The sequence below is a fragment of the Charadrius vociferus genome, unplaced genomic scaffold (assembly GCF_000708025.1).
Source record: "Charadrius vociferus isolate BGI_N301 unplaced genomic scaffold, ASM70802v2 scaffold477, whole genome shotgun sequence".
Taxonomy (NCBI): Eukaryota; Metazoa; Chordata; class Aves; order Charadriiformes; family Charadriidae; genus Charadrius; species Charadrius vociferus.
In genome coordinates, this window is record NW_009649449.1 from 3913233 (window position 1) to 3925007 (window position 11775).

The 11775-nt window shown below is 38.8% G+C and overlaps 1 protein-coding gene across 2 annotated transcripts in view; it reads left to right on the forward strand.

The window, feature by feature from the left end:
* The window catches only part of GABRD (gamma-aminobutyric acid (GABA) A receptor, delta), an 18781-nt gene extending 12885 nt beyond the window's left edge, over nt 1-5896 (forward strand). Inside the window, exons 6-9 of one of the 2 annotated variants that reach the window (XM_009889611.1) lie at nt 1965-2102; nt 3023-3178; nt 3780-3991; nt 5193-5896. In XM_009889611.1, the coding sequence (XP_009887913.1) occupies nt 1965-2102; nt 3023-3178; nt 3780-3991; nt 5193-5492 (806 nt within the window). In that variant the 3' untranslated portion in view covers nt 5493-5896. The remainder of the gene's footprint in view (nt 1-1964; nt 2103-3022; nt 3179-3779; nt 3992-5192) is intronic. The other variant, XM_009889612.1, reaches the window with a different exon arrangement.
* Nucleotides 5897-11775: the final 5879 nt, after the last annotated feature.

An 11775-nucleotide genomic window follows, 5' to 3' on the forward strand; every position in this document is an offset into this window, starting at 1 on the left:
ATGGTGACAGTCGCTAGCATTACTGAGGTTTGCCTCAAATCCAGTGAGAATAAGTAGAGAAGCCCACAGGCAAAATTTGATGTGCTATTTTTTCTTTATGAGAAAATGGGAAAGTGAAAGAATTCCCTGCTTTTAATGAATGCCATTGTGACTAACCCATACAGAGCTGTTTAGCTCGCCTAGGCATGCCTGTATCTGTTACATAGAAATCAATCACAATACTGCATGGATTGGCTTAAATTCATATGTACTCACAAAGGAGGGTGAAGAATGAATTTGTATTTTGTCCAACCTGTATTTTGTCTATGATCAGCATTTAATTCCCATGAGCATTAATACTTTTGAATGAAATTCCCCACTGACACGAGCAGGGGCCACCCAGTCAATGGCAATGAGTCTGGCCTTTTGTGGTTTTTATATCAAGGACTCTACAGGTCCTGAGGGTTCCAGAGATTTGCGAATAGCAGTTTCTGAGCAGATTCACTGGCCTATTGATGCAAGTTTCTCTTTTTCTTTTCTACCACTGACTTTGTTTTCTAGGCAATTAACCACAATACCATTTTATCCTGTCAAAAATAGCAATCTACAGTTTTACTTATGTAATCACCAAATGCAGAGGCAGCAGACAGGGAACCAGCAATCAGTTCTCTCTCCCAGCAAGTTCTGCAGGGAGTTTTGGTGGTGGTTGAGTTTTTAATTGAATTTCACGATTTTGATTTCAGTGAAACAAACGTGGAAATAAAGCCTCTTTAAACAAATGAATGGTTAATAGCAAGTTGTCCGTTAACAGCAACACTAGCAAAGATCGATTTCCTATGGATTTGCATATTACATAGATCCCCTCACACATACCCCTTCCCTTCTGTCATGACCCCGGTGCCCTGCCCCTCTCCCTAGCAGTTCTCTTCCAGCTGCCCCCCATGCCAAACTGCAGTCGTTAATAGGCCGATACACATGGTGATTGTCACGCTAGCTGGCGCATCTCAGAAAGGACGTGGGTTTGGGTTATACAGCTGGTCTCTAACTGGATGCACAAATTTGATTTTTTGTTCTCTACACACCATTTCTTACAAAACTTTCAAGGATCCAACACCTTTGAAACCTTTACCATTTTGGTTTGAAAATATTGCGGAAGTTCAAAAGCTGTTAGGAGTACAACTGACAGAGAAACACGGCATCGGCAGTTTGCATAGGCATTGTTTTCTGATTAAACTACTTTATGCCTGGGGGAGGCTCGAAGAGTTGTTTCCAACAGCGGGGATTCATGTGAACAGTTCGGCTGTATGCTTCACTTCCATGCAGCGTCCAGCTGTAAAAGCACTGTAAGGCTTGCGAGGGGAGATAGAGAGCCAACTGGACGCATAGTTTTTTGAGGACACTGCGGGAATTCCTGACAAAGAAAATCTGTTTCCCCAAGACTGCCTGACTGGTACAGAGCACCTATCTCATAAAATCAATGTGGGAACTTGAGACAGACTTACAGTATGGAATGACACTCTGGTCTGTCTTCAGTAGGATAGGCATAGATAGATTAGATTTAGTAGCTATTTTCTTTTACAAACAGAAAGTTCTGTGGCTCTGAGATCCAAGCACAGTGCAGGGGTAGATAGGCTAGTTTGAGTGCTACAGTAACAGTTACTCTACTTTAAGTGATGCAAATGAGCTTTTTGAGAGATAATCTGAATATTTCTCATGACACTGAAGTGCATTGTGCCATACCATATATCGCTAGTCAGTGAGAATTGACTTGGGTTATTCCCCCTGTAGGACAGCGCTACCCCAGTGTGACACTGGCAACATTGATGTTGCCAGGACAGTGAATTATCCAGACCGAATCACAACGATTTTGTAATGGAACCGGTGAAAATCAGCGTAGCAGAGGAATCAGAGGACTTCCGCTATGAGTCCTCTAAGTTCTTAATTTCTTCCTCAAACTTTGTGTTTATTTAGCTTTCTTTTGGCAGATGGCTACTCTTCAGAGGACATCGTCTACCACTGGTCAGAAAACCAGGAGGAGATCCATGGGCTGGATAAGCTGCAGCTTGCTCAATTCACAATTACCAACTACCGGTTCACAACAGAAATGATGAACTTCAAATCTGGTAACAGGATCTGTCTTCAATTCAGGGACAGTATCTGACTTTTTCCTGCATAGGGAATCCTCCTATATCTATAATTGAAAATCCCTCTTCTTAAGTAACTAATTTAAGAACCCGTCAGATTTCTGCTAAGAGTTTTCTTTAGGTTAGACTTGCAAAAAATGCCAACTTTTGCTCAGCCTTGAGGTAGCCACTGCAGCATATTATGTCCCTTAGCTCTGTATGTTTGACAAAGTACTGCCTGGACACAAGCCAGACAGCACTTGATAAAAAACACTTGAGGTATAGCTCACATTTTCTTGACCTAATTTGCAACTTTGGATAAAGAAAAATTTCCATTAGCCCTGATGTTATGAGGCTTATGACGTACAGTCAGAACATTCTAATTCTATCCAGTAGAAGTCAGTGGTGTGTATGCGTATCGCTGGGTTTATTGCAATGTTTGTAAAAGATTGTAGTCATTTCTTTCCTTCTGATTTTTCATCCTCTTTCATGTATTCAGATTCTCATTTATGCTGCACATCTCCTCTAAGCTCTTTTTTGAGTTTGAAATTAACTTGGCCTTTTAAAAAATCTAAATTTAGTATCTGGAGGACTTTCTACAGCAGATGATAAGACAGTACACATTTTGAAGCAATACTGTTATTTGAGAAGACTCATGATTTTATTTTCAGATCTGGCATTGATATGACCTGAGACAAATCATTTGACCTATTCTTAGCTAACCGCTGATGAGAACTGCAGTACCTCACGCAGGGTTTATGAAGACTAATTGAAAAACATTCAAAAAAGCTTTTTGTGATCCTTGTCGTAAAGATGTTTAAGAACGTAGATCTGTGTCATTATAGGAAATGTTATTTTGAATATCAGTTTAACTGTAATTCACACAATCAGAATCTTTCTTTGTCTGCTCTTTTTTCCAGCAGGTCAGTTTCCCAGGCTCAGTCTCCACTTCCACCTTCGGCGAAATCGAGGAGTTTACATCATCCAGTCTTATGTTCCTTCTATCTTGCTAGTGGCCATGTCGTGGGTATCCTTCTGGATCAGTCAGTCAGCTGTGCCTGCCAGAGTGTCATTAGGTAAAACAGATAGTTTGGGGAACTAACAGGGAAGGGTATGCTGAGGTTATAATTATGCTCTCTAATAATCCTCATCTTCCATGAAGGTGCACTTATGAATACTATGTTTACATTTGCAGAAGAGAGGGTCCTTTAAAAGATTGCCCTCATGTTTTAATTTCTGTCATGCTACCAGAGCAGCTGCCTCAGTGAAGCACAGAAAATAACCATCTAAAGATGGTTAAAAGCAATAGTGAATGTGAGGCAGATGTATGAAAGAATTAATTTGAAGGAACTGGGACAGTGACAAAAAAGCATTCCTAGAGCTTGTGGATCTGTTTGCCTCAGTAAGGCTTGCAAGTCCAGATGCAAAAGTTTTTGAGGGTTAAATCTTCTGGTTTTGTTTGTCCTGACCTAGAACAAAACCAAGGATAACATGTTCAAAGCTGCCTTAGTCATAGAAATGCACCATTTTTTACAAGCTCCCCTGTTTTGAAAATCAGAAGCCACACTATTAAGCGGCTTCTACTGTGAAAATATTCCTCAGCTTCAGATTAGTAAATACACTTAATACAGTGTATACTATGAAACCTAAAGTAAATTTTCTCACACTATTTTGCAGGTATAACTACTGTTCTTACTATGACTACACTGATGGTCAGTGCGAGATCTTCGCTTCCACGAGCATCTGCCATCAAGGCGCTTGATGTTTACTTCTGGATTTGCTATGTGTTTGTCTTTGCTGCACTGGTAGAATATGCATTTGCACATTTCAATGCTGACTACATGAAAAAGCAAAAGAACAAGATAAAGGCGAGAAGGCAGAGCGGAGAGGTCAGTAAGTGTAATACTGTGAATAACTTTGCAAAAGCAATCACCCTACAGTATCACCTTTTTCTACTATGGAAGCAAATTCTTCTACCCCCTTTGAAAAAAAAGTAATTCCTGGTTAATTCTTTTGTCACATTAATATGACAAGCAACCTAATGGAACTGCTCATCTCCCCTTGCAGCACGGTTAGCGCTAAAGACAACATATTCTTACATGGTTTGTTGCTGTATTTAGGATAGGAAATGGAGAATAAGAGAGAATGAGTAAGAAGAGAGGCAAAGTATGTCCTAAGCCAGATTTGCACATCTTATACTTTGAGAATATATTTAGACCCTTTGATATTTGTCCAGTCCTCAGTCTAAGTTACAGTAACCTTGAGTTGCTCCTGTAGGGTCAGGGCAAAGTCATTATGACAGTATTACATGAGATGGGGAAGAAAGGCCTTTTCTCAGACGGTATTCTTTAGTAACTGGTTCTACTAAGTCTTCTAGCTCTGCTACAGCATATTAAAATGCTGTCAGCAAAATAAAAACTAGGCCTGTAGTCTTTGAATGTTGTGCCCATGAGATTACATTTTTTACACCTAAACTGCATAAGGTAAAGACACATATAATTAGCATGGATATGTGTTATGCAGATATGAAGCCCAGGGAAACTGAACAAAGGAGTCCGTAGATGAAATTTCTTCCAGGAACTCCAGATAGCTTTGCTGCTTTCTTCATGTACATGCATGCATGTTAGTGATGAAGCAGAGTGAATTGATTAAGGAACTTTTTTTTTTGACAATTCACAATTTGTAGTCTAAGCCTACATATTTTTTAACTCTCTGGCACCTTGGGTACTATTTATGATTATTATTACTTAATTTGATTAACCTGTAGTGGATACAACTGATCCATATCCCACCTTCACAGAATGAGAAAACTGCCTCCTTAAAGTCAGTCAATTATTTTCAGTCAGGAGGACCTAAGCATGCTGTCTCAACGATGCCTTGGTAATTCAAAGTATGTAAAATTATAGCCAGAATTTAGACGTGGTAGCACAGTCTTTCAGTGGTCCTTCTGCCAAAGCAAGTGATAAATGCCATTCAGCACTTATGAATCTCCCGGGTATTTCACCATGTCTGTATCATGGCTAGCTTGGATGAAGTATGCTAACTTTGCCCTATAAATTGCTATTATAGGTTCTCCTCTTTCCTTTGCAGGTAAACGTGAAGAATGCCATTGTTCTGTTTTCCCTTTCCATAGCTGGTGTGAACCAGGAACTGGCCATTTCCAATAGGCAGCACCGAATTCCCAGAAGCCTGCCTGGATCGTATGGCACAATAGAAATAGAAACTGGAGAGACAAAACGGCACCAAGTAATGAAACTGGACAAAAAGAGTGGCCTGAAGTCCCTCTTTAAGCCCATTGATGCTGATACCATTGATATATATGCCAGAGCCGTGTTCCCAGCAGCCTTCGCAGCAGTCAATGTTATATACTGGGTTGCATACACAATGTGAAGAAAAAAAAAATAATCATGTGAAGAGCTACAAATTGAGCAATTCCTACAGACTAAAAAGCCCGCGCTGAAACTGTACTGATCCATCTCTTCTCAAAGTATTTTCCAATGAGCTCGAGACATTTCTAAAGTCAAGAAAGTCCTGCGGTCAATTCCTACTAAAAGCAGCAATTTATTACTAATTTGGTTTGGTACAGTAATAACTGTACTCTGCAAACAATCCCAGCTCCTTATTTCCTGTATTACCATCAGATAATTTTTCATATGTGCATACTTGAAGCAAAAGTTTAGATCTTAAATTACCATGGTTTTCCTCCACTTTAAGGGTTGATCAATAATGAAGATTTAGCTTTTCACACTCAGATAATTTCCTTTTTTTGTAATGGAAAAGCTAATTCCTCACTTGCACACAAGTGATTTTCTGAATCTGGCCTTCTGTGGGATGGTCTAAGTTTAACAGTAGTGGTAAAGTTTGAGTTTTAATCATAAAAATCTCATGCACAGAGTAAAAGGGAATAGAGGGGAGTGGGTTTTTTTCTTAAGTTATTATTTGTCTTGGATAAATACTGAAAACATTTCAATGCTCTTAGTCACAGCATGAAATAAAATATACTACGTAAAATTCCACTGAATTGTTAATAATGACTGTATTACATTTCAGATCTAAGCTAATGAAAGTTTAAACGCTTAAACACAATAATGTTTATTAGTTTAACAGGCCCCAAAATAGACAAAAGTGATTTAGAAACACAGGGAAAGCTCAGGCTTTCTATGTTGGATTGGGAATAAATTTCAAGGTGCTTGATAATGAAGGAACTCAGACTGCATTTTCAGGAAGGACTTCAGAATTCATTCTGCTGATCTTCAGTGAGAGTCTACCGTGTGCGCCTCTGACAATATCCTTTTTGCATCTGTCCCTAAATAGCTGAGTGAAGTAAAAAAATGCCATAAATGGCTTTAAGTTACTCAGTTGCTTTGGATGTTTTTGCCATCTTTATTCAGAGGCTGACCTAATACGCTAGGCCTCTTCCCTTCCGTTATTTGCCAAGGAAATTGTGGGTACTCATACATCTTAATTCAGAACTAGATTGTCTCACCCAACTAATGCAAAATAACACTTTGTTCTGTAAATAGTTCTGGTGAACTCAGCAAATGAACACAGTAATCACAACAAATACGAGTTTCATAATTAATCTCTAAAAAACTCCACAGCAAATACATTGGGGTATGGATTAAAACAACTGGAATGTTGTTAGTGTAGGAAACCAATGTAAGATACTTCAAAAGGGAATTTTTTTTGGAGGATTTTGTTGCCTTGAAAGTGAGAGGTAGTTTCAAATATAGAGACTGACACAAAAGAAAATACGAAATGAGAGAGGGAGGGAAAGAAGGAAGCAGAGCAAGTGGCTGAAAGCTATGATGGAAGGGAGCATGGGGAGATGCGAGATTAAACAAACCAGAAGATGTAGATAAGAGTTGCGCTGGGCTTTGAAGATGGGGATCTTGAACGTAGTGGCCGATGATTAATATTTGCAGTTGCAATAAGGATGAAACAAGCTTTTGATCACAGTGGAGTGTGCACACATTCCTCCTGCCTTACTTATCCGTGACATATGGTTTGATTTCACATGAGCAGCGCTGAAAGAGCGTTTTAACACAGATTTATAACTTAAAATAAGATTTGTTCAATATAACTGAAGTAAGAGAATGCTCTGAAGGAAAAATAATGATCCTGAACTGAGCTATAATAGAAAATATGCTCCCATCATAAGTCAGGCTGAGGTTCACTTCAATCTTTAGTTTCTGCTATAATGGAAAAACTATCTGCCAACAGTGTGCTGGAAAGTGCAAACTGCCATCAAGCTGTAATTGTTTCACAAAATGCTCACCAGTCTAGCCCTGGACTGAGACACCCGGATTCTGCTCCGAGGTCTGGCCACTGACTTGTTGGGGAATCTTAGTTAAGTCATTTCACTGCATCATCTGCAAAATTGATATAATGATACTGATTTCTTTCCCATATCTTTGAGTTTTACAGAAGAAAAATCCTTCAGGAGAGGCAGAAACTCTTATCCTCCAACTAGGTAAGTCCGTCCAACTAGTACTTATGTGATGCTATTTACCGTAGTTTCTGAGACTCTCACAAACTGAATTAAAGCAAAGTATCACTCAACTTTCACCTTATCCAGAAAGCTAATGAAATTCTGCATCTCCTTCAATACATGCAGGTAATCAGGCTTCTCTTTTTTCTTCTGCTTCTCCTGTTTCTATTTTGTTTTCCTTGATGTTTGTTCCTGATGTTGATGAAATGCTACATTACAGAAATGCAACATTTTTTTTATAAGTGCGTTTTTGGTCATAATCACTTTCTCCCAAAGGAAGTTCAGCCCCTCCTGCTCTCTTCTGAATCGTTGTCACTGTTTTATACAATGATTAAGTGCAGAGTGGAATAAAAACACCAGAAGCATGACTTTACAATGCCTTTTCCTTACTAAGTGGTTGCTTTTTCCATGATCCTGGGTCAGGTCCTTGACATATCTTAACTCCCCTTTCTACCTCTCCTTTCACCTTAAAACTGGGCTTTCTCAATTTACACCTGATCTAATTTTTGTCTGGCCTCAAAAGCAACAGAAGTTTAAATGTAAGTCTCAGATGATGCACTTCGGTAGGCGAGGCAAGATGGTAGGCAAGTCTGAAACATTCTGTGCAGCACTTGGAACAGTGTCACCGCAGCAGTACTACACCCTTTAGAAAGGCCACGGTGCCTTATTCTTCTCTGTTACACTTGTGTAAATCAGAAATAATCTTTGTTTCAAAATCAGTAGATTAACTACTGCTGTGAAAGCAGATCGAACCTTTTTGTATCCTGCTGGTTTCTCTAGCTATTCGTTTATTACATTGTTTGTCAGGGTTAGTATCTGCTGCTAAAAGTGAAATTATTGAGTAAATCCAGCTGAAGAAATAACTCGTAGCAAGTTCCTGTGGAGTGTAAATCATAAGAAAATAATCCATGATTCTGGATTTAAAATTATTAAAGATCAGAGAACAAAGCATTGACCTCGTCCCTCTAGTGTGCAGTGGCTGGTTATTTAGAGTAATTAGCAAGAAGGCGGCTGCAGATATTATAAAGGCAGTGTCTAATCTAATTACTTCAGCAGTAATAGTTTGTAATTGTGCACCTGACATAACTCCTTACACTGAAGCCAACTGAGTAATCGCATCGGGTTATTGGACAAAATTAGTTGCTTCTCCATCTGGGAGACAGTCATAGGCTACATGCCCTGCTGATTTCTTCAAAAGATTTCTTCAATGAATTTTTCTGTAGTTCGACTGCAGATCTTCAAGGTGCACAGCTCAGTTGTAACTGATCAAAGTAAAAGGTGGCAGCAATCTTTTCCTCAAAAAACCCCAAAGCCAGAATGCTAGACTATCACAATGTTGTAGACAGAAGCATAAATAAATAGGGAAAAAAAATCTCAAAACATTGCAGGCAGTCAGAATCGTGCACTGTGAGCACGCATATGGCAATTGTGTCCATTCCAGGAAGGAGGTGACTCAGAGGGGAGCACAGGTGTTTCAGCTGCTGTTACTGCACTTGCGTGAGTAGCACAAGACAAAACACCTCCATCGTGAAGAGTGGGATTTTCTTACACCTGTTTTCAAAGCCAGAAATAGAAAAGTCAGATGCCATTCAAACTCTTTTAAGGAGAAACTTCAGTATAGGAGTATGGTGTAATGACTGGAGTTTTGCATAAATCTGAATCTTATGTACTTTTGGGTGTGCTTTACGTGGTTTTTTTTCCATTTAAAATCATCATACTTTAAAATCACCTGACATTAATGCTTTAGATGTATTAATGTCTAAAGTAAATGCCCTACTCAACTCTAATTTCATGATGCCCTTAATAAACAGAAGTAAACTAAATTTGATGATAGATGAATGCTGACTTTGGATGGGTTGTACTAGCACCAAGGAGAGGGGAAGAAAAAACCATCTATGATGTGACAGATGAGAAGGCACTTTTTCTGTGCTGTACCTGAAAGCATTTGTATTCCTTTCAGCAGTTTAGAGTACTGCTCTGTGGACTGGCGTGTCTGTGAGAAAAAGAGTGGGATACGTGTTAATGTAATCAGTCTAAATGTGAAGTGTTAATAAAATGTAGATATACAGAAATTGGAGCTTCTAGAAAGCGGACAAAATAGACATTCAAACTATTGAACTGGAAGATAAAATGCATTAGAAGGAAAATCAAAATGACCTGAGAGATTTCATCCCATAATGAAATCCAGCCTATTTGGTGCCCAAGGGCTTGTAAAACTCTACTTCGGCCTTGACAACAGAAGAGAAAGTACCGTTCTGTATTCATGAGTGCTTTCTGTGGGGCACTTATGCAGACTACTGTATTTATGTTAAAAAATAGCTGTTGCTGCCTCAAGAGGTTGAAAAGAATAAGAAAGCACAAGATGAAGAGCAAGATACGATTTCTTTGAAAGTAATGCTGGCAGTGACAGCATTATTAAGAGGTTAATATACAGTCCTGTTTCTGGGTAAAAATGAAAGCATTTATCCAAGTTAAAGCGCTCACATCAGTTCTTAACCAGTTTGCTAATCCAATAGATAATGTAGCGAAACCAATTTAACTCAATGAGGCTTCTACAGTTGGTACAACACCACACTTATAATGATTGCTCTGCTTTTAAATACTCAGAATCATTAACCTAAGCAAGCACTTCACATTAGGAGGAAAACAGCACCCCTGCATATCTGTCTATGAAGCAGAATAGAAAACAAAAAGCTTATTGAAAGTTACTGGGAATATTTTCATTAAAGAAAAATCTGAAGCAAGTCCCTCATGCCCTCTTTATTATAGCGGCTTAAAACACTTGCAAAGCTTGAAAGCTTGTTTGATGTTATAATACTGCGTGCAATATACGTTACAAACATAGATAGCTAAGACTTCTTAATGAAAACTGAATAAAAATTTGGCAATCAACCTGTCTATTTGGATGGATTTGGCAAGTGAAATGAGAAAGGCACTGTCTCTTTCTGCCTTTTTAGCTTGTGTCTTAAATGAAATGAATTTGAGGATCTAAGCCCATCGTTACATAATGCATTAGGGATCTGTTCTCTCCTTATACCAGCTTTATGTCAGGGCTATTCCTGTTGCTAAGTCCTGCACAGTAAAAACAAATCTGAGAAGACAGTCAAACCCAGGCTGTCAGAAAATATAGCACCAACAGAACTAATCAGATGTTATTGGGAGTTCACTGTTCCGCAAAAAGATTGGTCAAAAAAAAAAAGAAATCCAAATATCCCTCATTTTGGAGGTATCTGAAACCTCTTGACTTACTCTAGATCGCTCTACATTTAGGACCAGCCAATACCTAGGACTAATTCCACTGAATGGAAGATCCTCTAGCCCAGGGTCCAGTCTCCACCTTTTGGTATAAAGTCTGCCATGGAGCTGCTGACTATGTGCGTTTTTTATTGACATCGGTAATGCTCAGCGCTTACAAGCATTGTTCTTTGTGTTCTCAAGTGGGACAAAGACAGTATTACCAACAACGAAAAGTGATTTTATACTTGTAGGTCTCATCTACACAAAAAAACTGTACTGATTTAACCAAATGAGTTTCACAGGCAGTACTGTCATTTCAGCTCATGCAGAAAGGAGCACCCAAGCTAAGGGCAGGACTTCCTTGTGTAGACAAAGCCGATGAAGTTTCCATGAGGGGATTTACCAGAAGTATTTTAACTTGCCTTTTTAGAGCTGTTTAAATGCTTAACTGGAATACTTTAAGATAGTAAAGAGAAAGGTGCTCAGAAAGGTAAAGAATATTTGAAATAGGTAGCAAATATTTTTCAGGCCTTGAAACTACGTTGTTCAACAACAATTAGCCCTGCAACTAGTCCAGATTTCACCTGACAAGAAGAGGATTTCTGATAGAGCCCTACAGAGGCATTAGGCCACAGGGGATGTAAACAAATATTTATATTATGAAACTGAGTGTGCATTCTTTATTTCCTGATTGCTTTTAAACAGTTTTTATATTCCTGTAATAACCGTAAAACATTAACCAATAGAGCAAGTATCTTCTGGTTAAGGAAAGAAGATACCTCATACAGTTGATGCTCCTTGGGAACTTTCATAAACAAAATATTGCATTCTATGCCTCCTTTGCATTAGGATGCAGTGTTTTATTGAGTAGAAAGTTAACTCTGCAGTTACATTCCTTAATTTGTTGGTTCAGTTTACTTTATTGCAAATAGATGGAGGGGCGGT